The sequence below is a fragment of the Stigmatopora nigra genome, chromosome 8 (assembly GCF_051989575.1).
Source record: "Stigmatopora nigra isolate UIUO_SnigA chromosome 8, RoL_Snig_1.1, whole genome shotgun sequence".
Taxonomy (NCBI): domain Eukaryota; kingdom Metazoa; phylum Chordata; class Actinopteri; order Syngnathiformes; family Syngnathidae; genus Stigmatopora; species Stigmatopora nigra.
Window position 1 is genome coordinate 11594770 of NC_135515.1, and position 27999 is coordinate 11622768.

Below are 27999 nucleotides of genomic sequence, written 5' to 3' on the forward strand. Positions count from 1 at the left end.
GTATTTTATGGATTTTACATTGACGACCTAATGTGGTCACCCCCGCTGGTTAGATTGAAATGGTATCGTCCTTCATGGCGTAAAGTTTCCTTCCGCATTGTGTGCACTCCGAACGTGAGTTTGAAAGGCGAAGAGGTAAGGCTTACAATACTCTTATATTTTTCCGATCATCTTAATCTACAGTGAATGGCAGGTTATTGGCGATGCTTATAAGGAGGACGCTGTCGTAAACCTTAAAAAACAAACCGAATATTCAATTTCAGACCTAAAGTAGCTGAAGTTACGCAATGTGAGGCTGAAATCAGGGGATTCGCTACCTTTTTGTGCGCAATTACATTAACTTAATGCCATGTGTTGGCTAATAATAATTTGTCTCAAAGATGGGGCTTCTACTCTGTGTCTCGTTTATCCGATTTTTTGGGGGGTCAGATATCCATCCAGACTAAATCGAGATGTGCCGACTATTTGTCGCTGGTGTATTATTTATTTCATCTCATTTTCTGAACCACTTTATCATCACTCGGGTCGCGGGGGGTGCTGGAGCCTACCGCAGCTGACTCCGGGATACCCTGAACCGGTGGCCAGCCGATCGCAGGGCACAAGTAGACAGACGGACAACCATGTACGCTCACGGACAAATTAGAGTGTCCAATCAGCCAACCATGCATGTTTTCGGAATGTGAGAGGGAACCGGAGTACCCAGAGTAAACCCACACAGGCCTGGGGAAAACATGTACACTCCTCCCAGGTGGACGTGACCAGGATTTGAACCCAAGACCCCAGTGCTGTGAGACCGACACGCTACCCACTCGCTTACACCCTTGTATTATTCATATCATTCTATAATAGTAAAGCAAAGTAGTTGAGAATTACTTGATCAAATGCTGGTTGCTCTTTTATAAAAAGGTCATTTGTGTAAATAAATTCCACGTATGCCTAATCCCTCGTTCCGGTGAGGCTAATTGACTCTAAAAGCATCATTCATTGGACTTTAATTAGCAATAAACCAAAGTATCACATGTTAGTGAATGGAACATTGTGAAAGATGGTTATATTCATAATTGTGTAGCACTTATAACAACTGATTTTAATTTAAGGTTGGGGTAATCATGTGACATATATAGGTTATAAGTCATATCCTGATTGCGAATCGCGATGAACTCATTGCCTTATATTGACTATGATAGATGGCCTTTACATTTAAACTGTAAATGCTCATGTTTGAGTGCCTATGACAGTGCTAGACGTGCCATCTATTTAGACCAGGGGTGTAAAACTCATTTTATGTCAGGTTTCATGTCGTAGTTTCAATTCCTTTGTCTTCCAACTGGGCTCCCAAAATTAATCGATTAATGAATTGGCAGCTTCGTGTAGATCGATAATTTTTGGACAATAAAATTTGTACAAATCAGCTCTTTGAGCCTCTACATACCAAATATTTTCTTGTAGTGGATTTTTTTTACATACATTTACTGGTTTTTATTGGAAAAGAGAGCTAGTATTACATCAAAATTATGTTTTAATCTTTAGTTTTTTATTTAAAAAGGAATAAAGTAAATATTGCATTTTTTACAATCTGTTTATTGATGGTGAAAAATAAAAAGCGAAAGAAGCATTTTAGATATTTAGATTTTTTTAAATTGGAGTAAAAGAACAGGATCAAAAGCCCTAAATAGTCAGTTTGTTATAGACTTTACAGAAATGCTTGGAGTACTAAAACAAATCCGAGAAAAAAATACTAATTTGGGATTAAAACGTTGCAATTATAGATTTTAAAAAGGGCAAAAGCAGAAAATATTCCATCTATAATGGTCATTTAAATTTGATCATAAAACAGAATCAGCACTCGTGATTTACTTTCTCGACACATCTGATTAAGACTGACCCCTCAGTCAAAATGCGTTTATTACGTGTTAAATTTAGTAGTGACATACTATATGCAAGAAAAGCAATTGTATGTTTTTATGTAGAAGTTCTTTGTCATTCTTACTCAGAACAAATACTAAATTCTGTGGAAATTTGTTTTATGTAACAAATTTGAATGTCAGCCATTAGCAGTTTTAACTAACATTGCATTTAGTTAAATGGCACTTTTACGATTAATGTTTGTAAATACCCTGTTCAGAGTCAAGGCTGTATTGATCAATCAATAACTAGTGAACCTTTCGTTGTGATAACTTTTCTTCCCTTTCTAATTTAATTCACTCCTTATGCTTATTGTTTTTTTTCCCTTCTAAAAACAGATTATGAACCATAAATCTGGTATTGAAACAAGTGTACGCTACTCTTTATATCCTTCATATCCAAAGCTAACAGTTGTCCTATTATAATCTCTTTAATGAGATTCATACATCCCATATCTCAACTAGTGATCGAACAATAAACGGGTGGGCTGATTAATGAAGACGATATTTGGACAATTTTCATATATTAGCATGGTCCTTTTTTAATTCGACCATCTGATATGAAGAAATTAATTTAAAGTTATTTCGGCATTTATGCAGCTGCATTTTTCCTCTTTCCTGCTTGCTTTCTCCGTCTCTAACATAAATGACCAGCTTCTCGTTAAGTTGAGGGCTTTGATGTTGTTGCGACTGCTCTGTTTCAATTCACTGAGGGGCTTTATTGGTAATAAACCCACACACAGAGAGACACTAGCACCAGCGCAATTTTCACCCTCTGCTACTTTGCAGCCATACCCAACTTGTATATAAGGAAGTAGGTCCATTTTTGCATGCGAAATTACACTATAGCAATTTGTACCGAGGGCCTCGACTTAAATAAAAATAATGAACAAAATAACTCAACAAATAGTTGTCTAAATTATGGAGTAGAGCTACATTTTAAAGTATATTAAAATGTTTTAGCCATTCAGGTAACTAATAAAATATTAATCCGTTAGACTGTAAAAAAAAAATGGACAAACCTGTATTGCATACTGCAATAGTACTAACCTTCCTTATCAAGGTTCTAATCTGGGTTCAAATCGAGGTTCAGGCTGTTCTGTGTGGAGTTTGCATGTTTCTCCCTGGCCCTGCGTGGGTTTTCTCCGGGTACTCCGGTTTTCGCCCTCATTCCAAAGACATGCATGGTAGGGTGATTGGACACTCTAAATTGCTCCTAGGTATGACTGTGAGCGCAAATGGTTGTTTGTCTCCTTCTGCCCTGCGATTGGCTGGCCACCAATTCAGGGTGTCCCCTGCCTCGGGCCCGAAGTCAGCTGGGATAAGCTCCAGCAACCCACGTGACCCTAGTGAGGATAAAGCGGTTCAGAAAATGAGATAAGATCAAGGGTAGCAGTGTTCTTTCCCCACTGGTGATTCCCATACAGTGTATTTGGTTGGTACGAGAGACATTGTTACACTTTCATTCATTAAGTCTTTGCTCGGTGTTCAAAGAAAAAAATACTGTCAACGAACAGTTCTTGGGACCAATTTAATCCGACTGCTTTCACCCAATATTTTTGAGCAAATCTGAATCACCAACATTAAAACCTTGAACTAATTGGTTTCGACTGTGTGTCGGTATATGGTTATAATTAACAACCTGCTGCTTATGAAATACAAATGATTGGGAACAGGCATACAGACAGTATAAAACATGTTCTGGCTTGACCTATTTATTTGTTTTAATGAACTCCTTGCATGTTGCGCACAGACCTACAGTATGATTTGCAGTCAGGCAAGGTGATCCTTTTGCAAGCTAAAATAACACTGCTCTTAACAGAGCAAGCAAAACTGTGGTGTCGAAACGAAGATATTCGCTTACAAGGTCTTTGTGGCATTTACCAAAAATAATGATTACCTAAATCAACCCTCACTTACTGGAAGAAGAAGAAGAAGAAATCCAAGAAGCCTTTAGTCATTTGTTTACCCAATCAACTGAACACCAAGGCATGTTTGCATAGACTAACGTTTATACAACTGAGCTTTACAAATGACTACACTGGAAATTGGGCAGCACCAAAAAAAATCACTTGGTCTTGGGACAAATATACAATTGTCGTGAAGGAATAATATTGCTGTGGAGACAACAATAAAAATTCTTAATAGTTGGGTTTGTTTTGAAATTTTTGAATTGAACCCGAATTTTGAAAATTGGGGTCAGTGTAAAAATGGGTCTGTTTGTACATTGGACTTATTTTTCTTTACTGAGGTCGCCTCATTTATAACTAAAAAGTAGGACTTAAACGAGTAAACGACCGATAATTGTGGCCCATATTTGGACATTTGACGTACCTATATTGGTATCTCCCCTTTTTAAAAATCCGACCGGCCGATATGATGACACACACACCAGCATTAACGAAAATGTAACTCCCTAAACCTCTGTTGTCTTGCCGCTAAACAAATAACGTTGAATTCTATATTGAACATGCATAATTTGGTTGATTTAACGGAGTGCAATGAATGCATTACATTTTTTTTTTTACATTCATTTTTTCACTTTTACCACAATTTAATATTGGTTATTGGACGCCTGTAACTACTAATAATCGGTATCTGTCCTTGAAACCCCATATTCGTCGATCACTAATCTTAACTGATATTAAGTGATTCCCATCCTGCATATACAAAATAGGCTTGATGAATTGAAAACTTTCACCACAATTTGATAAAATCTTTGTTTGAACAAGTTGATAAGAGAAAAGGGCACTTGGGGGAGACCTTGTACTGCACGTTAAAGTAGACTTGCTCTGTTATGTCACGCAACATCTGGTAAAGAAAACAGCGGTATCAAAATACATAAAGCTTGTAAATACACATGCCTTCTCTGAAAAAGTGCAGAATATTTTTTGGGGGGAAAATGACTTCAGTGGACAGTTTAATTACTGGCCTTTTAAATATATTTTGTGCTATTAAATAAGGTAAAACTACATTTACACAAAAAAATAAAACAATTATTTGGCAATGTTAAAAAATTCTGTTCTTTTTCAAGCACCGTTGGTCTTCATTGTATATCCCGTATTTTCACGACTATAAGGCACACTCAAAAGTCTTAAATTTTCTCCAAAATTCGACAGGGCGCCTTATAATCCAGTGCGCCTTATATATGGAAAAAAATAAAATGTGCCATTCATTGAGGTTGTGCCTTATAATGCGATGCGCCTTATAATGCGATGCGCCTTATAATGTGGTGCGCCTTATATATGGAAAATAAAGTATTTAGCTTCTACAGTCAAGTTTGAAATAGAATAAGGCTGGAAAACAACAAAATCTGTACTGACACTGATAAATGCAAAAATATATATTGAATAAACAATAGTACTTCAACCAATAGTGGCCTCCACGCAGAATAAAAACTAAAAATCCTAAAAAAAAAAAAAAAAAAAAAACGTACTGTATTTTCACGACTATAAGGCGGACTTAAGTCTTAGATTTTCTCCAAAATAGACAGGGTGCCTTATAATCCAGTGTGCCTTACATATGGGAAAAATGTCATTCATTGAGGGTGCGCCTTATAATGCAGTGCACATTATAGTCGTGAAAATACGGTAAAACGCAGAGTCCTTGCGTGGCCACTCTGATATTCCCCTTGTCCATAAGCACCACCTGATTCATTTGATGACTTCTAATAGTGTTTCTAAAATGCACAAGAAAAACTTCGTCAAAATGGGCGTTCGCACTTGATAGGTTCACCAATTGGCATTCCCAAATGCACGCACAAATAAAGAGAAAAGACAATCTTCTGGATTTTTTTCCTGCAAGGAGAAATCGAACCAGTGATGTATATTCCCCGCTTCGTTCTAGCGTCACATGCTTTTTTTCTTGATTATTAACTTCAAGGACCCTAGTTACAATGTACGTCTCAACTCTCAAGGGAGGGATGGGAAACAGAAGTGAGACATCAAATAGTCAAAACAAATGAACGTCATGTGCAGCCGAAGGATCTTCTCCACATTCCAGCAGTCCAAGTGGATTCGGCTTCCCTTTTGCTTAGTCCAATTAAGGAGCAAAACATTTACTTTGTTGCAAGCAGGCATTTTAGATATAGTGAGCAAAACACTTTCTTGATTGCAAGCAAATATATAATAATGTAAGACTAACAACCCTAACTGCACGACTCGCGAAAATTTTTTCAGGATGTTTTTTTCCATTAAGTCGTAAAGTTTGTAAAAATTTCTCTCGCATTTTTCGCTGATTTGTGCTGTTGGAATGGTGGTGGTATGGAATGCTGGCTCCTCCTCAGCCGCCTTCTCGTTGAATTCCTCGTGTATTGGCGAGAGTTGCATTAACTCCTCCGTTGAAAGTTCGTTTTGGTGCCCCTCGACCAACTTGTTAATGTCTTCCTTACTGACCATAAGACCCATTGCCAACCCCCGCGAGCACAACCCCCCCTCCCCAGGCTCGGATTTAGGTTGAGGCTCAACTATGAGTTCATCAAAGGCACTCCGCGGCCACAGCTTCCTCCAAGCAAAACTTCAATCCCACAACGACATACGGCAGTGAAAAAAACAGAAGAGAATCTTGAAACATGAAGAGTTGTTGTAGACTGCGAGTCTCTCGAAGGCCACAGCTTCTTCCAAGCATAAGTTTAAGCAGACAACGGGGGTCAAAGAAATGGAGCGTTGTTGTGAGGCAGCCAATGAGAGCCCAGTAGAGTGTAGAGATACTGTCAAGCGAGAAGAATTGCATCTGTGAAAATATCAAAATAAAATAATGAATATAGGAAATGTATTGACGTTTTTATAACTTGGACCCTTTTTCATATCTTAAGGCACTCATTTGCATCTCAAAGGGTTTCGTAACCTGAAAGTTTCGTACCCAGAGACATTCGGAAGTAGAGGTAGGACTGTCTATAGTCGTAAACATACGGTAACTAAAATAAGGATGTGTTATCTGTATGCTTCTGAGGTCCCCTGGACTTTGGCTTTCAGGTGTGTTATTTGTGTTTCGATAATGTTTCCCAATTTGTCTATAGTACCTGGCCTTATATCAGGGGAAAGGCGACTTTAATCTCAAATGTTGGTTGTTCACATCTTAGCTGCTTCCTTCTTGCTTGGAGTTTGAATGTTAAACCCATAAGAATTTTCCAAAAAGTTGTGGGTTTGGGCATTGGAGCTTTAATGCTAAAAATGACAGGAAACAAATTGTGTTGTCATGTTAACGCATTGGCGAAAATATATGTCAGCACAATTGATAAGGCAACGTGTTTGATAGGGAATATAGCAATACTCAAAGGCAAACAATTTCTATGCCATGAAAGGCGATTCATTTTAATGAAGTAATACCACAGTGCACGCACATCAAAAGGGAGGATAATGTCTTCAATGTTGATGGCATGTCCAATCATTTAAACAGTAGATTGGGATGTTTTTGAGTGACAATGTGGCTACAAAATAAATTAACCTATACTTTCCGAGACCACCGTAGACGTGAATGGTTGTTTGTCTACTCTACATGCTCTGCTTTGCTGGCATTGGCTGTAGCTCACATGTCACCCTGAAAAGAATAAGTAGTTGATGTATGAATAAATAAAAGGTTGAAAACAGGTAATTTATGAAGTTACCCTTTGATTTTTTTCCCTTTGTGATGCTGTCCTGTGCTGTTTATGTTAAGCACCTTCCAGAATCCTCAGAAAAACTCATTTGCATATGTTCGCTCGGAGTTGAAACATGAGCTCAGAGCAGAAAGTCCTTTTGCATCGAGTGTTTAAAAAAAGAGACTCTAGTTTTCAAGTTGGACGAGAGATTCCTTTTGCTTTCCAGCCAATTGTTCAATAAGGCCAACACAAAAGAAGCCATTGTATAGAGAAAATTAAATGCATTGGCCACATCTGTTAGTCATCATATTTCCCAGTGCAGTTTAACTGGTTCTCTCCACTATGCTTCATTCAGTTCTACAATGTTTTGAATGAGACTGGAGATCCTATCTCACAACCAAATGTATTTGGTTTAAATTCAGGTATTGTCAAAGCTAAAAGTTAAAATAACACAAATAACTTTCAACTCTTTAAAAGATTTACAGTATAATATTTGTTGTCTTTCATCTAAAATGTGACACAACATATTGTAATAATGATTTTGTTAACTGACTCCCTATTGACAAGAACAATATTTTTTCTCGGTATACAGGATAACAGGCATGGACCCTGAAAGCACCACCAACACAGAGCCCATGGCTAACGAAGATGAGCCTTTTTTCAGTAACCTTGATCTCTTCCTCTTCTCCTTGATTGTTGGCCTTGTCGTCTACTGGTTCATGTCCCGCAAGAAGCCTGAACCCATCCCTGAATTTAAGAAGCTTGAAACAATGTGAGTCACTTTCCGCTTTAAATAAATCCAAACATTTTGACAGGAATAGCGTAAACTCTTATCACCTGGTTGGGGTCAAACCGAGTTCCACTACACTTTGTTAATGTTTTCATAACTCTCATGATCACCTTAAATGTGTGCAATCTCTTAAAAGAATAATGAAATTATGTGACCCACTGTACTTTTTGTTTTTCTAACCATTAGGCAAAGTTTTAATCTGTTTTGTCTGTAAAACACTGATTTGAATGGGGAATTTATCTCATCTCATTTTCGGAACTACTTTATCCTCATCGGAGTCATGGGGGGTGCTGGAGCATATCCCAGCTGACTCCGGGTCAGAGGCGGGGGGGACACCCTGAATCGGTGGACAACCATACACACTCATACCCATACTTAGGGGCAATTTAGAGTGTCCACTCAGCCTACCATGTGTGTTTTTGGAATGTGAGAGGAAATCGAAGTACCCGGCGGAAACCCATGCAGGCCTGGGGAGAACATGCAAACTCCACACAGGTGGTCATTGGATTGGATAACTTTATTCATGACCTGGATTTGAACCCAGGACCCCAGAACTGAAAGTCCGAGACGCTAACCATTCTTTCCACAGGGCCGGCGGCCTTGGGCAATTTATAACCCATGCATATCAGGTTGACCATTTTACTCTTTAAATTGGTTAACTATCTTCATTTTTGATGGCAGTTATGCATATCTAGTTGGAACATAGTTGCATTGATTCTCTTCCCTGTCAGCTAAAATTACCTTGTCACAATATCGTTAACACCAGGCAACAATTTCAAAAGAAACGTCTGTTATTATAGATTTGAGAGCGGTTTAAAGAAAATGGGTTTCGATCTGTCCAAGTCTTTTTTTTTTTTTTCTTCAGCAGATCGTAAAAAAGTAAACACATACGGACGGTGTCAGGTCTCACTCTTAGTCGGCTTGTTAAATTAAATATACATAATAATTCCCCAATGCTACTGTTTCTTAACCAATTTTCCTAAAGAGACACTTCAATTTCTTGGGGGAAAAAAGAAACTAAAATGCCGGCCGCCACAGCAATGAACCTAAACTGATGAGGGCACCACATGCAAAAAGTGTGTCTTCGCCTACATCACTTCTGGTAATTTTCACTGGCTTCCTGGCAAACAGCGAAATGGGATTAAAACTGTTTTGTGCTTTTTTGGGGGTTTATTTTACAAAAAAGGCCATTGTGGCTCATTCAAATTCCATCTATTAAATTTAGTCAAGTACCTCCTTGAGGGGATATTTGTACTTAAAGTGTGGGTAGCATTTTTTATTTTATTTTTAAGTGGAGATTCAATGTTTTAGGGTTTTAGATTCCACACCTAAAGATTAGCTATTAAGATCTCATGTCTGTTATTCCTTGAAACAATACACAGTTACTCGATTTCATACGCTCAAAATTATTATATTTGGCTAGTTATATCAGCTGTTACAGCATTAGTATGATAATTCAGCCTTATGGATGAAGGTTTTAGGATGTCTACATTGGACAGAATCACCACTTCAGATGTTATTAGCAAATTAACAATAGCTATTACAGTAATCCCTCCAATGCCCCGGATAATGTAGACCACACATTCCCGCAATAATACAAAAAATGCAAAGTATGATTACCCCTATTATTACTACCACACTACATGCTTTTGCCCCTATACAGAAATACAAGAACAATTATTAAGAAGTGTATTTATTAAATATTACATCTTACATCAAATATTACATGTATTATCCAAATATATCTATGCATAAATAAAACATTGTATATCCTTTGTGCTGTACTCACCATGAAAATAGTTCCTCTCCGCTTGATTTAAATAATAATGGGGAAATATATATTTTTTTGGGAGCTTTAGTCCATGTCCTCTTCATTAGATTCTAGAGGCATTGGATCATCGATGAAATCTTCAGAGGACACCTTGGGGCGACAGGGGATGCTTCTTTCTGCAAGAGGTTTCTTGACGCACAAAGAAGATGGCGATCATCGTTTCTTTTCTTGTACAAATATGCTATTGTACAAGAACATGACACTGTCGAGTCGATTGCCAAATTTGATGGCAATGACCATGTTGTTATCAATCTTCAGGACCTGTTGTTGCAAACTGAATTCCATTTTGAAGATTTCCTGCGATTTCTTAAAGTAGTAAGACTACATTCTTCATTTTTATTGCTGTCATTGTTATGGGGGAAATTCAACTTTCACTTTGCTTCTCCGCTCTGTCCAGTCCAGAGAGCTCTGTTTTCCGACAAGAGCAACGGCAGTAGCGCCTGATTTAAATGGAATCTCAACATCGACTTTGCTTCTCCGCGGTGTCCAGCCATCTTGGCCACCCAACGGGCTCTATTTTCAGACCAGGGTGGCGGCGGCATTCGCCATAATATCGCCTGGAGCTTTCACTTTGAATCATTTCTTGGAAATTCCACCATCAGCCCCGCAACCCCGAGGCTCCCGCTGAGCAGGCTCTATTTTCAGTTTGGGTTGACGGCATCCGCAGTAAGGTCGCCCGGGGGTCACATTTCTGGAAAAAATCCACCTTCACCTAGGCTGCCTGCCGTCGACCAATTTTGCTCTATTTTCAAATAAGTGCCATGGTGTCCACCGTAAGGGCGCCTGGGGCTCGCATTTTCCCCAAAAAATCCACACTCACTGAGGCTCCAGATAAAAATGACCGCCACCACCTGCTGCCCTCCATTTTACTTTCTCGCTGCTGAGTTGTGTGACATTCCACAATTTTCTTAGTGGCAACCGTCTTCCGCTTGGGAGTTTCTACGTGAATTTTGACATTTTTATGAACATTTTCTTTTTATTTTTTATACTTAATATAAAAACACGTTTTGAAGATGCGAATGTTGAAGCCAGTGAAGAGGTGGTGAAGGATCACAGTACTTGTACAGAGAAAATACATTTAAAAACACCAGTTTCCAGAAATCTATGCACTGCAACTGGCAATGTCTCTTTTAATTTTGTTGGTTGTAATGAAGGCTATTGATGCCACGAAGAGATTTGTTAGCCCCCTGAAAAGATCCCACAGTATGTACTGTACTGAGACGATACCAATGACTTCAAAAGGAAGGTGAAATTGGTTCAACATTAATCACATTAGTGTAGTGTCTTGGAGTGACAAATGTGCAAAGGGGATTACTGTGTGCGCCTGGGTGTTCGTTCACATTATAATCAAACATAGCTCAACATTATTACTGGTGCAGTTGTGTTCGTGTGTGGCTAATTCTGTCTTCTGTACACGTATTGTGCCTTTATTTTATGTGCAGCGTAGAATGAAACATGTATCTGATTGGCTACAACCCAACATCCTATTAAGTTTTATCTTGTGGCCATCATATCTTTAGCTACCTTTGGTACCCTTCTATGGTAGCATAACTGTGGAGTTAATCCTGTTAGGGGATCATTGAGCTTGTCAAAATTTATGTAGTCTCAGTACATTTAGTGGTCATTATTTCCCTTTCACCCAAGGAAAAAATGTAAATGGAATTGTATTAACCTTGTGTGTTTTCTAAGTGAAATTATCCCTCTGTTATCAATCCTTAATGAAAAATTTGAATGAACACTGAAAAATCTGAAATCAAATAGTTTGAATATCTATCACTCTTAATAGTAGGGAAGAGTCAACTATATTTCGAAAGGACTTAGTCTTTAACTTTTTTACATTTACATTTTTTTTGTACAATTAAAATATTTTACATGGAGCAAATTGCTTTTCCTACCCTTTGTGTCAAAGCTTTCCCTGTTTTTTTTTTCTTCTCTCTCACTGCAGTAGAGGATGGAGTCTTGGTTTGTTTCCACTGAACTCAAATGTAACTGACTACATTTGTAGACCCTCCCCAACCACAACACAAATGATTTAACCACCCGAAACTATGCTTTCTTGAGTAGTTGAGGTTTTCCCACTGAGAAAACTCTTGAGTTTCTAAGCTCTCAACTTTATGTGCCAGTGCTGGTCACTAGTAGAACAATCAAAGAAAGAATTTCGTTGCTTTAGTGCATCTGTGGATTGGTGGAGGTACAGGAAGGGAGCATAAACTGACACGAGTGCAAGGATGGTCTGCTCTCTCATTTAAGAGCGTGGCGATTACTTAACTATTTTGAAGGAGGCGTGGTCACTATATATTTCCTGTGCTTTTGTTTTTGGCCCTGAAATCATGGGAAAGTTGCGAGACAAGCTTCTTTTGTGAGACCTCTTCAAAAGGTGGATTTTGAGGCAAAAGACAAGCAACCCTTTCTTTCTCCTGACTTACTTTTCCCCCCAATCTTTCCCCTCATGCTTTTTCCTTTGTGTATATGCGTTTGATGAGCTTCTTTGCTATTGGCCTTGTCACAAATGGAATCCTTTTATGATAAATGAGGTTGCCATAGCAATGGCGTTTCCCCTCTCTCCTCCAGTGATGTGGGGGCAGGGGCCAAAAAAAACAAAACAAAAAACGGCCATTCAGTTCTTTTTCCTCTTTTCATGTCCCACTGAAGAGTGGCTTTGGTTAGTTGACTAGCCAAATCTTTAGAATGGATCTTGTAGACTTTTTCATGCTTAACACCTTTCAGGCCGAAGAGGAAAAGGGGGCGGGCTTGAGGGGGAAGGCTTCCCAGCCCCAGAGTGGTTCAGTGTGTGCTGGTGTGAGTCAAAAGTGTGGGTCTGTAGCTCTGCTACATTTTATGGGGAAAGTCAGTTTCCCACCATTGTGTCCAAACACGTACAGGGCTGTAGTGTGCATGTGTCTCAGAGACTATGAGGAATAGGCGGAATTCAGGAAGAAGCACAGGAAGAGGCTGAATCCAGATAACGTTGGAGCTTCGACGGTGAAAGCAACTGCTCTTTGCGAAACTTGTTAGTATCTCCCTGGACCGTGGTTGTTTTTTCTGCCCATGACTGTGGAGTGTTGACATCCTGCAATTGAAAGGAGCGTGGCAGTTCACGGCGTGGCTTTGCCTAGCCAGCGGTGGTAGTGGACCTGCTGAGCTTTAGGGCTACATGCCATGGGCTGTGTTTTCTCCCTACCAGAAGACAGGAGAGATGCTGCTGAGAGGTCAGTAATTAGCTTGAGTTCATCCCAGAGAAAGATGCCTATAAAGTGGAATCAAAGGGATAGTCCCGGACTTATAGCAGAATTGGATTTGGAATATGATTGGGAAGACAACCACTACAAATTCTCTGCCGAGGGTTGCTGCTGTGTCACAATGTTCTATAAAGTTGTATGAGATGGTTTGTTTTTGTTGTTTTCTTTGAAACACCAGTCTTCAATTTACATCATTGAGTCACGAAAAAGTAAAAAGTTACTTTAACTAGCCTGACAGTCATTCCACATATCTCAGCTTTTCCAGAAAAAAACTGGCTCTGCATCATTTTTAAAAGCTCTTTATTAGTCAGTGAAAATTGTACTCATTTATCTTGTAATTTCATGTGTTGCCTTAAGACGTCTCTAACTCGGCACAAATCATTGTAGTGTTTATTTTCATAAATTCATTTCAGGACCATTGCCATTCCATTTTGTGACAGAAAGGCAAGAATGTAAAGGGTGAGAGAAGATCTTAGAAGCATACTATTTAAAATGGCTGGAGTGCAAACCCCTAGCTTTTTAGTTTCTTCTGTCCTGAGACAACTGTATTTTTTTTTTTAATGTCGTCAAATTTGTTGTATTTCACAGAGACATTTCTAAGCCCATTTGATTATATTTTAAGGCTCTCTATTAGATCTGACAGGATTTCTTGCACTTGAGGGCAAATGTCTACTGCTAGATTTCCATCTGGAGATATCTGTGCTCTAGAGTATAAGTGTTAACCACAGGAGCCTGTTTTATGGCATGTTTGGCATCAGATTCTCATGCCTGAATTACGTTTAATGTCAGCTGGCCAAGTCTGTGTTTTGCAGATAAGTAAGCTCACAGCGAACAGTTTATGACAACTACATTACATACATAGCTAATATTCTCACTTATTACGATATAAGACATTTTAAATTGAATTAGTATAAATTGTTCCACGGTCGTTAATACTACCCTTGAAAAATAAAAGTATACCACCAATTCTGTATGAAACATCTACAATAAGAGAATAATTCTGAATTCATCAAAATTAATAAGAAATGCAAAGACATTTCCCATTGGGTGGAGTTACAGGTAAACTTGTGAACACACTCACGTAAGCGCACAACTTAACAACTCCTGATATGCACACTGAAGAAGCAACTCCGCACACGAATCAGGAACTCACCAACAGCCAAAGCTGTTCCGTCATAGTTCTGGAAAAAGATGAAAAAGGGCCTGGAAAACAGTTTTTGGTCAGACCCTCACGCTCAAACTCTGCCGCTTCCACATTTCTTCCACCTTGAGTGCTTCGTTTCTTTGGTCGGACTTGCACCATTTCCCCCCTGGTGCCTGCTACCCTTTCTATTCACTGGGTCTTGTGTATGCAAACCTCGGGTACAGCATCATGAAAATGCATCCTCCTTATAGCCAATGGGAAGCGGAGGCCAGTGAGATTTTGGCACATAAGCAACCCTACCACGAAAATATAAGAATACTGGATATAGGAAGTGTATTTACGTTTCGGGGGTGTTTGGCTTTGTTTGATGTTTCAAACTTGAATTATGATTATTTTTTGTATCTTGGGACAAAATTGGTCCCACCGAAGCTTTTCGTAACCTAAATGTATTGTATGTAGAAGGGTTTGTAAGAAGAGGTACCACTGTGCTACTTCTACTTAAGAAATTTGTTGGTTCGGGAAATTTTTTCGGGACTTGGATTTTTTGTAAGTTTAGCCTTACTTTATATGTTCATTCATTCATTTTCCAAACTACATATCCTAACAAGGTTTGCGAGAGAGCCTATCTATGGGCAACCTATGAGGACACCCTGAATTGGTGGCCAGTCAATTTCTTCACCTATGCATCTTAAGGTGCCGGGGCTGTTTATAAGCTTTTACAATCGTGGGACACGTGCGTGAACTGGTTCACTGGCATAATGTCATGAGCTGCTAGCATGTGTACAGCAACTGGTTGATGAAGTACATAGGAATGTAAATCACTAACTTCTTGACAACACGATAGAACAGATAATGTTTTACTGATATTACAAAGCCTGCAATGACTGGGTTCAACTTTAGGGCTGTTGGTTGAATTAATACAAAATCATACATATTTAAGGTCCCACAATCACCCAAGTGGTACTATACAGAAATCGATAGATTGAACTTGACTGAGTCACAATTCTATTCTTTAAACTAAACTAAAGCAAAAGAGCCCAAAACAAAATTTAATCTCATTTCGCTGTTTGCAATGTAGGCAGTCAGTAACTGAACATGATGTAAGGCAGGTATTTTTGTGTTAAGTACTCCTATCTGTTGAGTTTCATTACTGTGGCCACGGGCGTTTAAGTCTCATTTATATTGGGATAAATGGTTCATAAGTGTTGTGTATGGAACAATTGGTAATGTGAGTTGTGTAGGAAATTGCTTCAACATGAATACTGCCAATATAGGCAAGCCTCTGCCTTTGAACGGTCCACTTCTGTGTGCACAATTCTAACTTATAGAATATATTTCAGTTTTCTTGTAATATTGCCTTTTTTGTGACTAAACTCGTGGCTTTTTATTTCCATCTAATTCATCATGAATTAAACATGTCATCTTCCCCAGAACCCCCACAACAAGAGAAACAAGTTTCATTGAGAAAATGAAGAAAACGGTAAGTCGTGTTTTTCCCCTCCAATGTTGCCATGTAGTTGTGTTGATATTGATTAAATAGTTGGTAACAATTTAGCAATGTATTAGATAAAAAGGTTCTGCACTTGATTTATTCAATAACAAGAAAATATATTTGTGATATCTATTTGGTATCCAAATGCTTTGCTTCAAGAATGCGGACCAAAAAAAAAAAAAATTTGACAGTGATTATGATCATTTACAAATGATTATACAATGGCACTCAAGATTAGACAAACCAGAATGTTAAAAAAAAAATAGAAAAAAAATAAATTATAATTTGCATTAAACCAGTTTATGGTAAAAAAAAAGTTGGGAACCACTGGCCTAAAATAGAAAAGGCAAGGTCAGTGGTGGGCCAACCGGTCCTCATGGGCCGCTATGGGTGAAGGTTTTTGTTCCAACTGATCCAACACAGACCGTTTAACCAACTAGGTTTGTGCTCAAACAAGAAACACCTGACTGCAATCCACTGATTGCACTTGTAAGATCCCAGATTGGTGGAAAAGTTTTCTTTTATAGGTTGGAATCAAAACCCGTGGCCACTGCGGCCCTTTGTGGTATAGTTTGCCCACCCCTGCACTCGGTGGAGTTTTTGTGCTATTTGTCTTTTGTTGACTATTTAATTGCTGCACTGTTCTAAACAAAAGGCACATTGTTTATAGTAGTTATACTCTTTTGTATCAAGATACAAGCAGTTGCATTTTTCCAAAGTTAACAGTATTCACATTGATGTATATTATTTGATTCACTGATACACTAAAATTATTATGAAAAAAAATGCTATTGGGACATATTAGTTTTTTTTTAATTCGATTGATCAAGATCGATTATTATATAAGATTGCTATATTCACTTTCAATGTTTTAATTACTGTCATAGAATATGATGTTGGCAACCACCCATTCTCATTATAAGTTACATCCACACAAGGCCCATGTCCATATAAACAGATTTTAACATCATAAAAGTAACTCCTGTCTTGCATCATCATGTCAAAATTAGAGCCCCTATCTTACAAAAATTTAAAAAACAATCATTGGGCTCAGCCTCTATTTCACAGATTCAAAGTACATTTTAAGCAACATTTAGACACAGTTTAAACTACCACCAAGATTTTTCTCTTCTTTTTCATAGGTTCTATTTGGGAAGTTGTTAAACCTTAAGTTAGGTTTAAGTGTTTAAATCTTTACATCCGTCATGGATTCATTCTTAACAAAACTGTCAACTTGTGATAAATCTTAAAACACGTGAGGTAAACTTCAACATCTCATGAGTACTTGTTATAGACTAGCTCATTATTTGAAGTAAGATAAAAGAACATGCACAATGCTTAAAAATAGTTTTGGTTTGAATCTTGTGGTTTCGCACCAAATAATTCAAATGCAATGACGATGGCGGGAAAAAATGTTGGCACAGTGAGAATTTGCTGGTTCGTGTCGTGAATCCCTTAGCAACATTGTGTAGTTTTCTATTCACACTATTTTTCTCATATTTTTTTTGGTTCATGTCAACTTAACTCCTCCATAGGGAAAGAACATTATTGTGTTCTACGGCTCCCAGACTGGCACAGCAGAGGAGTTTGCCAACAGACTCTCCAAAGACGCCCAGCGCTATGGCATGAAAGGAATGGCTGCTGACCCAGAAGAATATGACATGGTAACTCAAAACCATAGAATTTGAATTTCTTCCTTTCTTTCTTTCGTTTTGAAATACTGCATTTAATCATAAATGCTTTGATCTGAGCAAGAATGTTGAAAGCAAAACTGTGATCCTTCTTCACTTCGCGGCTTCAACTCTCGCGGCTACTCTACATCGCAGATGCCGGACTGGACTTGGATTGGATAACTTTATTCATCCCGTATTCGGGAAATTTTGGCGCCAGTAGTTATAATGGATTTTCCGTTTATCGCGGCCATGACTGGTTTATAAATTAATCGCGCTGTTCGAGGGATTACTGTACTACTAAATACGTTAACACTAGGGTGATGTCTGAATTTTCCAGAACTATGTAATACATCACACATTTATTCACATCGCAATTATACCACTTGTTATTCACAGCTGTCTGTCTCTGTCATGCTTTCTCCAGGGTGAACTCTCTCGTTTGTCTGAGATCAAAAACGCGCTAGCTATATTTTGCATGGCCACCTATGGAGAAGGAGACCCAACAGATAATGCCCAGGATTTCTATGATTGGCTGCAAGAAAATGATGATGAGGACCTTTCTGGACTCAATTTCACGGTGAGGTTCATAATAGAATTAACATTGCTCTGAACATTTGCTTTTTCAGCTTTTATTTGTGGCCTCTAAAGTTTGCTCGATTCTGAAGCTGCTTAATGTTATGTTTTTTCTCTCTGAAGACTTGCTGTAGTTTGTGAAGAATTCAAACAATTTCCTACTAACTGTTATTTTTATCTCATCGGGAGGGATATGCTAGATTTATAGTCACGCTGCCACTGAGATGATTTTCTTAGACACAAGCTGCTGTTCATCTTGGAGTTTTTTGACATGTTTTTGCAAAGGATTTACATGAGATTTTATTGGCCATGGATGCAATGTCCTTTGTTTTTGGCTTTCGAGTTGTACGTCAATGCAAATGATGCATTCGAGCCATATAAATGTTTCTTACCATAAAGCCCCTCCTGAATATTAAACATACAAATGATTTTAAATCAGTGCCAGAGTGCCCAGAGGAAGAAATATTTATTTACTATAGACAGGGAGTTCCAAATTAATGTAATTCCATTAAAAAAAAGTTACAAGTCAATTTTCCACGTCAGCTACAGAACATAAATCGTCTAAATCGCTCAAAAGTTTAAAATTTAATTTAATTTTTTAAGTGTCTGAAAGAGATCACGGAAAATTGTGAAACAGCGACAATCTGGAGAAAATTGGGTCGAAGATCGGCCAGATTAATCGGCAGCTGAGGAGAAGTTATGATGCAAACTTCAAGATGATGGTGATAAATGAGGCAGTTTTCAAACAATTGCAAAGCGGCTGTGAAATATGGTGTCACGGAGTATAATGTATGGAGAATGGAGACCTCAAAAAGATCCCCCAAAAATGCTTTCAGTCAGAGAATAGCTTTCCGTGGTCTTCAGAGCGGCCGCTTCCAAGAGCTCGACAGGAGGGTGTGCGCGTTAATGGATGAGAAACAAAAGAACGGGATGCTCACCAGCGGAGCTGTCATTCAGCTCAAAGCAATGGAAATAGCCAAAGAGCTAAACATACCGAGGACCGACTTCAAAGCGAGCCTCAGCTGGTGTGAAAGAATGATGCGGTGTATCAGATTAACGCTACAACACAGAATAAGTCAAGCTCAGCACCAGCCCTCTGACTTTGGCGAGAAGCTGTTGTCTTTTCAGCCCTATATGACCAACTTAAGGCAAAGCACTCTTAGTCACTGGAGCAGATTGGCAATGCTGATCAGACACCTGTGTTTTTTGACATGCCAAAACCTGTCAGTCACTGTGCACAAGAAATGTGAGAAATCTGTTATTATAAAATTCACTGGAAATGAGAAGAGGCACGTGCCCATCATGTTAGCCAGCCCCGCAGACGGAACCAAATTCCCTCTGTATGTGATTTTAAAACGTAAGAGGGCACCAAAGGAGGTGATGCCAGGTGGCATTATTGCACGTGCCCAGGCAAAAGCTGGATGGGAACCGAGCTTGATAGCATGACTGGCTCTAAGCAAAGGGCATGGAGGCTCCGAAAAAAAGAGGGACATACTCATTTTGGATTTGAAGGCGATGCATCCTGACTTAGTGATCATTCCAGGGGGAATGACAAGTTAGCTGCAGGTGCTTGATGTTGTGGTCAGCAAACCATTCAATGACAATCTGCGAAAGAAATACACAAAGTGGCTCCTGTGTGGTGATCACGCAATAACACAGTCTGGAAAGATTTAGTTGCTTCTGATATGTTTGCCCTATGAGTTGATCTTCGACGTATGGGATCCAGTTTCCCCAAAGAGCATTATCCAAGGGTTTAATAAACGATGCTTATCAAATGCCCTGGCAGTGAAGATGACGTGCTATGGGAGTAGCCAGTAGACGGGAGTGAGGACACTGACACTGAGCACAGCGAGGCAGAGGATGTTTGTGAGTAGTAATGTTGTGACATGCCAGATCTCAGCTACTCAAGTTAAATCAGTTTTCATTATTTTAATGCAATGTTTCTCCTTACTCAGATTTGTTTCAAGACTCTCAAATATATTGTTATAATTTGTTTCAGATGTACTGTAGTTATTTTCTGAAGCTTTTCAAAAATTTGAGTCTTGAAAAAGAGGTGGTCGTCTTATATTCGGGCCAATACAGTTGTATATATGTTTGTATGTGTGTGTCTATCTGTATATATTTTATTTCTCTCCCTATGTCCACATGACTGTTTTCTAGGCGTTAGTTTTTAAAAAAAAAACTGTAAATGTTGCATTAGTATCTGCCTATATATCCTGTTGTTCTCCAATTAACCATTTTTACTTTAAAGTTTGTTCTTGGTTCCTGATCAATTCAAAATTGCCCTCCCAAAACTGCCACTTATTCTCCAGCGCGACTTAAATACACTATTTCCTCTTCATTGTGCATTATTTGGCTGGTGCGACTTATAGTCTGAAAAATAAGGTACCATATCAAAGTAGTGTCAACCAGGACAGCTTCGTTGGACTTTTTGATAGTTTATCTGCAAACGTAAGCACAGAATATGAATACCATTCACTATTTCCACCACCACTACCTCTCTCATTCCAGTCAGACACAGGGACAAACCTGAAAACACAACACCTACCAAAGACATTTGCAACTTAAACATAACTTCCAGACAAACAAAACTGAATTTGGCGACAGGAAAGGGATTTTTGCGCAAACGTTAGCCTGGACACAGTGAACAAAATCCCAGCTTTACTCCTGGCACACAAACACAGACAAGCATTATGCAATTGCTAAGCAGAAACACTGATGCTGAGCAGACGAGCCATGAGTGTCATAAAGTCAAAATGTCATAGGTCAAGGGCATTGTAACCAGAGAAATCCCTGTTAATGTTTTTGTGCAGTTTAATATCGGATTGCTTTATTCTCCCTCCCCCCTTAATTTATTTAATATAACCTTTTTTCCATGATTCAACTATTTTTTTTGCCATCAATAAACTGGTGACAAATAAGAGACTTATGTAAAGTCATGAAGACATCAATTTCAATAGCACACAGTGTGCACTTCAAATGACCTGTATTACAGGATATGAGCAGCTTGCTCCATTAAAACCATATGTTGCCCATGTCTGATCTGGATTATTTGCCTGCAGGTATTTGCTTTAGGCAACAAAACATATGAACATTACAACGCCATGGGGAAATATGTTGACAAAAGGTTGGAGGAACTTGGGGCCAAGCGCATTTTTGACCTCGGTTTAGGAGATGATGATGGCAAGTAAGTGAACACATAGTGAGTGTTTAAATTCTAGTCTTACATCAGAGTGATTTTGATGGTTGAATTATTGTTATGTAAATATTTCAGAACAGAAACTGAATTTTTTTTCTCTGACTTTATATTTTTGTTTTATTTTGTTAGCTTGGAAGAGGACTTTGTCTCGTGGCGAGAGCAGTTTTGGCCTGCTGTTTGTGAGCACTTTGGAGTGGAAGCCTTGGGCGATGACTCAAGGTAAATTTCAATCCTTTTAATGATATTTTAATTATTTGTGTTCTTTTGACAAAACTGTCACTGGTCAAATATCCTCTATGTTAGACATACTGTTACCAGGAGGCAATTTTCCTCTTGCATTATTATTCCATGCTGGATTTTCTTTTCATCTGTAGTTTGATGTAATTTAAAGTTTTACTTCAAATTGTCTCTTAGCATACGGCAGTATGAGCTCAAGGAGCACACGGACATCAACATGAATAAAGTGTTCGCAGGAGAGATTGGCCGTCTGAAGAGTTTTGAGATCCAGAAGCCGTAAGTACTGTAGCAGACATTGGTCTCTGTAAATCAGTAAAAGCTTGCTGCTCCCTAGTGAACACACTCAACAAATTTAGGCTGTTTTCTTTTTAAATGTATTAAATTAATTTCCCCATGTACAAGGTTGGCGAGGGCGAACACGTGGCTCTCAAGCCGCATGCGGTTCATGGCCAACATTAACTTTGCTTCTTATCATATTATGTATTTACTGTGTGTCTTTGCCTTGTTTCACGTTTCGCTTATTTCTCTTAAAACACTTAAATTCATCAGCATCCATTAAAAACAAATAATAAAATATATTTAAAAAACAATATGGCAGATTCACAGTTTTAAGCTAAAGTAGTGAACTCTTCTTTACAGACCATATGATTCTAAAAATCCATTTTTGGCACCAGTCACTGTCAACCGTAAACTCAATAAAGGTGGTGAGAGGCATCTAATGCACCTGGAATTGGACATTTCAGGCTCTAAGATCAGGTAAGAATTTTGAGTGTCTCTGGTATATAAATCTCATTCACTACTTTTTCTCTTGGACAAACAATCTTGTAATATTCCGTGATTGCAGGTACGAGTCAGGAGACCATGTGGCTGTTTTCCCTACAAACGAAGTGGCATTGGTGAATAAATTGGGCCAAGTCCTTGGTGTGGACCTTGATGTAGTTATCTCGCTAAACAACCTTGATGGTATGGCATTGAAAGCATTCATTGCTTTGACTAACTCCTGCCTCCAATCAGTCATAAAGTCTTTTTCTGATATCTTGTCTTCTACAATCAGCTTCCTCATAAGTACAGCAATTGTGTTACTTAGGTAGTAATTTATACTAGGTATATTTACTACTGTTATAACAATAAAAAAATCCAGTGTTTTTTTTGACAACTGCACATGTAAGATGATGGAAAGTAGTTGCATCAACACATAAAATTAGATAATTTAATCAAATATTTAATTACACTACATATATTGTCTGTGGTTTGAGTAATGATAGGTATCATTTCTTGTTTTTTCCAGAGGAATCCAATAAAAAGCATCCCTTCCCTTGCCCTACAACATACCGCACGGCTTTGACTCACTACCTCGACATTACACACCCTCCTCGTACCAATGTCCTTTATGAGCTGGCGCAGTATGCATCAGATCCCAAAGAACAGGAAAATATGCGCAAGATGGCCTCCTCCTCCCCTCAGGGCAAGGTCAGTATGGCTACTGGAAAAACAAATTAGGTGGGAATTAATGCTATACACTAAAATGGTAACAAGTGCATTTTTCCATATTGTATTATTTTATTTTTCTGCCTTGTAACCTAAAGCTGTTAAAATCACATTTTCGTTCCTCTATTTTCTGTTTTATGGTCTTTTTGTTTTTCCTTCATTCAGGCACTCTACCAGAGTTGGGTGTTGGAGCCTTCTAGAAATATTTTAGCCATTTTAGAGGACATGCCCTCTTTAAGGCCCCCCATTGACCACCTGTGTGAACTGTTGCCTCGTCTCCAGGCTCGCTATTACTCCATAGCCTCTTCCTCTAAAGTAAGTGTCTCTTTATTATCAACAAAATGAGTGGAGCACTTTGTATATGCAAACTTTAGTGAATTGAATTGAATGTTTTTATTGTTATCATATAGTAAATATAATGAGATTTAAAGCTTCACCACAAAGTGCACAAATAACAACAACAAACAAATAAATATATATATAAATAAATGAATAAGTTGTCACATAAGTAGTCAACATAAGTAGGGAAGTGCACAAACAACAACTAATAAATAAATAACAATAATTAGAAATAAGTAGTTAACATAGTAAGCAGTCAACAAGATAAGTAGTCTACATGAATAAGTGGTGATGATGGGTTCACCTATAGGTATTCCCAATGCAAGCACAAATAAAGAGAAAAAGGCAATCTTCTGGATTTAAATCTTGCAAGGAGAAATCGAACCATTGAGGTCTAGTCCCTGGTTCGTTCTGACGTCACACGCTTCTTTTTCTTGTTTATTAAATTCAAGGACACAAGTTACAATGGATGTCTCAACTCTCAAGGGAGGGGTGGGAAACAGAAGTGAGACGTCAAATAGTCAAAACAAAGGAAGGTCATGTGCAGCCGAAGGATCTTCTCCACATTCCAGCAGTCCAAGTGGATTCGGCTTTACATTTGTTTAGTGTAATTAAGGAGCAAAGCATTTACTTTGTTGCTAGCAGGCATTTTAGTTGTAGGAAGCAAAGGATTTTCTTCATTCCAAGTAAATACATAATAATGTAAGACTACTAACCCTTACAGGTGGTATAAATAAGTAGGTAGAAAGATGACTAAAATGGTTAGTGGAGTTTTAGTGCAAGTACAAGATAAGTTTTGATTAGGTCCTCCTAGGTGCAGAACTCGAGTTAAATATGGTTTGTTCCATAGGTTCACCCAAACAGTATCCACATTTGTGCCGTGGTGGTGGAGTACAAGACCAAGACAAACCGTATCAACAAGGGTGTCGCTACTAACTGGCTGAAGAACAAGCTGGTCACAGACAATGGCCACAAATCTACAGTTCCCATGTATATCCGCAAATCTCAGTTCCGTCTACCCTTCAAAGCCAGCGTCCCGGTTATCATGATTGGTCCTGGGACTGGAATTGCTCCCTTCATGGGTTTCATCCAGGAGAGGGGCTGGCTCAAACAGCAAGGTATTTATAGTTAACATGTGGCCTTATTTGTCTAACGTTTTTTTTTTTAAATGAGGTTTATCCGAGGTTAGAATGATGAAATGTGTAGTTTGGTGCAAGTGGAACAGTTTGTCAAGGGACGTTTGTAAGGGAATCTGTGTAAAATCTGCAAGTGTCAGTCAAGAAATGGGATCTTTGAAGAAATAGTGGACACAATGTTGATGTTTGGTCTTTGCTGTCTGTGTTTAGGAAAGGAAGTCGGTGAGACGGAGTTGTTCTATGGCTGTAGAAATAAGAATGAAGATTATCTCTACCAAGAGGAGCTGGAGTCAGCTGAGAAGAATGAGGTTCTAACTAGGCTTAATGTTGCATTCTCCCGAGACCAGGAGCAAAAGGTACAATTTCATCACTTGCTTGTTCATGTTATAAGGTTTTCTGACATCATTGCAAAATATATAATTTAATTTTCTGAGTGTGTACCGCATACTATACATTGTTCAAACCTTCCTTTTTTAAGACTTTCTTATTTACAAACTGGATTTTTAAAAAGTTGAGATGCCACACAGATTGTGATTGAAACCTTAATGCAATGATTTGGGAGTGCCGAAATTAAAAGTTTTATTCTAAATAAAACCTAGATGGCAGATGTCAACAAAAATGTAACATTTTAATATGTTATTTCAAATTTCACTGTCCAAAAAAATGTCGAAGTTGGGACAGGTGGCAATAAGAGTGGAAAAGATCAATTTGCAGCTTTTAACAGACAGCGAGTTGAAAGACAAATGACCACTTATTGCATTCAGTTATTATTTGCAATTTGTCGCAACTTCTGTGGAATGTGGTTTGTACTCAGGCTTTTTTTTAGGTGTCTTAGAGCTGCTATAGATTGTAATTTCCTGTTTTTTTTATTTGCAACTAGATTTTAATATTTTTTCTAATTTTCCATTTTTTTATCTTTGTGAATCATTTCACTGCTTTGTTTGACAAGGGTGCAATACAAATAGTTTGCTGACATAATTTCTGTTCCCCCACCCATAACCCCCCCCCCCCCCCCTGCCCTATTTTTTTTACACATAAGGTATATGTTCAACATCTCTTGAAGGAAAATAAGGAAAACATCTGGAAGCTCATTCATTCAGAAAATGCCCATATCTACATTTGCGGGTAAGCTCATTCATTGCTCATTTATGGGCTGAATAATTTAAAGATTTGTGTGTGTTATTTTTGCTTTGTGCCGTAATAAGTAACCATAAACAAACAGGAAAATTGAAAACTTTGCACTATTTACATTTAGTGGTGTCAAGAGTCTTATATGTAGTCGCTACCCTGTACTGGTCTCATTTTATCGCTCTCATTCTGTCTCATGTAATGACAATAAAAGCGTTCAATTCAATTGGCTGTCTCACAACAACCACTAACCATGTTTCAAGATTCTCTCTTACATATCTGTCCACCTCGGCTAAATGCTCCCCTTATTAATGAATGCAGTTCCCTCTATTAAGCGATTAAAAACCGTACAAATACTACGCAGCACATATTTTCACGCACACACACACAGGGACCCATAAAAGTCTAAAATGTATGTAGCACTAAAAACTGGATGCTTTTGGCCCTGGTAGAACGGGCTCTTGCCGCCATCTGGTGGAAAAACACGACTATTAAGTGTCCCAATATAATAGCCGCAGAGGGAATTATTTCAGCAGCCCAGGGCACATTTTCCCAGGGATTTTTGGCCCTTACATTCATTTTAAGACATTAATAAATCATTTCCTTATAGTTTCTTCCCTCATTTTTGTTTCCTCACATCTTTCAAACAAAATTGGGACACAATGACCAATTTTAAAGGGTTTAGTTGTGTGAGAATCATGGAACAAATTAATGAATTGACATAAGTCGTCTACTTATGACATTTTCAAGTTACGAAAAGAGTTCTGTAACCAATGAATTTTGTAACTTGAGGTACTACTATAAAAGTAAATCGACATACGAGCTCAATCCCGGAACGCATTAAGCTTGTATCTCAAGGTATCACCGTGCCGCATTTTCAGGAGCATCATTTTTATTATTATTTTTTATTTTACTTTAAAGGGATGCAAGGAACATGGCAAAGGATGTGCAGACTGCCTTTTATGAGATAGCAGAAGAAGTTGAAGGCATGACACGCACCCAAGCTACAGACTACATAAAAAAACTGATGACCAAGGGACGTTATTCACAAGATGTGTGGAGTTAAAACTCTCAAACCGGGCTCTAATCTTACGAATTAAATACGTGTTTAATTTGTGGCATATTTTTTTAAGAGATTTTATTTTATTGGGACTGAATAGAATAATATTTAACAGTCTTTACTTTTTCATCCTGGTTTATGAAGCTAATGGTGGAAGGCCTACCTCTGCAGGTTATCTAGTAAACCCATTGCACAGCTTTATGATCTTACTCATCTATATTTTCTTACTGGTTCACCAGCACTTGTCTTTCAGTCTTCTAAAGCACTGTGCAAGTCCCCTGTGCTGTTAAATTTGACTGGTTGAGTCATGTATATTCATCTGGATGATTTGAGGCTTTTAAACTTTAAATAAAAATAAGATGCAAATCAATTACTTCATCCCAAATATTGATGATGATGATGCATTAAATGAGTCCATTTGCAATGTTACACCCCCCACAGTTTTAATGTCAACACTAGATTATGAATCCTGGTATACCACTACACAGAAGTTTCCATTGAATATGAATATACTATGAAATATAAAAATTTGAGGGAAATATTTTGTAGTTTGAAGGTGTAATATAATGTTCAGGATGATATTTGATGAATTTTTACTGTTTAGTATAATTAGTGATTAATTCAGATGCAGGTAATTGTTGCAAAGGCGATTGCCATGTCTATTTTATTTCATGCAAGCATGTATTTTTGAAAAGGTATGAATATGTATAGGTGTCATGTTTGAGCATTTAAAATCTGATCTTCAGCAATATCTGGCTTTTTTTATGCATTTGACTGAAAAACAGTACAGTTCATCCAGTGTTAATAACAGCTGGCTGTACAATTTACTGGAAATGATGTATATATTGTCCAGTTCCTTGTGTGCAATGTGGAGCGAATGTTTCTGCTCATAGTCTTTGTTTTCCCATACTATTGATGTGAAACATGGATTTGAAGAGTAAATGTTGCAATTCTACTTGCCAGCTAGACTAAAAACCTGTGCCTTTTCAACACTGCCTTACATAATGGATTTGTAAATGTCCCATAACTGTTTTTTTTTTCTTTTTGAATCTTCTATGTACACTAACATGAGACTTTACTCATTGCTGTCACTTTTGTCCATTCCTTTTTCCCGATGAAATTGTTTGGATCACAAGGCCTGCCTTTTTATATGTAAATGAATAAAAATTGAATAATGTGTCAGTTTAA

General features: G+C 38.1%; 1 protein-coding gene across 2 annotated transcripts; it reads left to right on the top strand.

Annotated features, from left to right (window-relative positions):
- The first annotated feature begins 1 nt into the window (after position 1).
- porb (P450 (cytochrome) oxidoreductase b) lies at positions 2–27999 on the top strand. Of its 2 annotated transcripts, XM_077722445.1 has the most exons (16): positions 2–135; positions 8075–8254; positions 15918–15966; positions 17514–17642; positions 18076–18228; positions 21287–21411; positions 21553–21642; positions 21838–21936; positions 22300–22416; positions 22505–22623; positions 22949–23130; positions 23314–23463; positions 24338–24605; positions 24834–24979; positions 25663–25748; positions 26673–27999. In XM_077722445.1, the coding sequence occupies exons 2-16, from the start codon at positions 8085–8087 to the stop codon at positions 26815–26817; spliced, it is 2028 nt and encodes a 675-aa protein (XP_077578571.1). In that variant the 5' UTR covers positions 2–135; positions 8075–8084; the 3' UTR covers positions 26818–27999. The 2 variants fall into 2 exon arrangements, with proteins under 2 accessions (XP_077578571.1, XP_077578573.1); XM_077722447.1 differs by lacking the exons at positions 2–135; positions 8075–8254 and adding an exon at positions 12910–13312.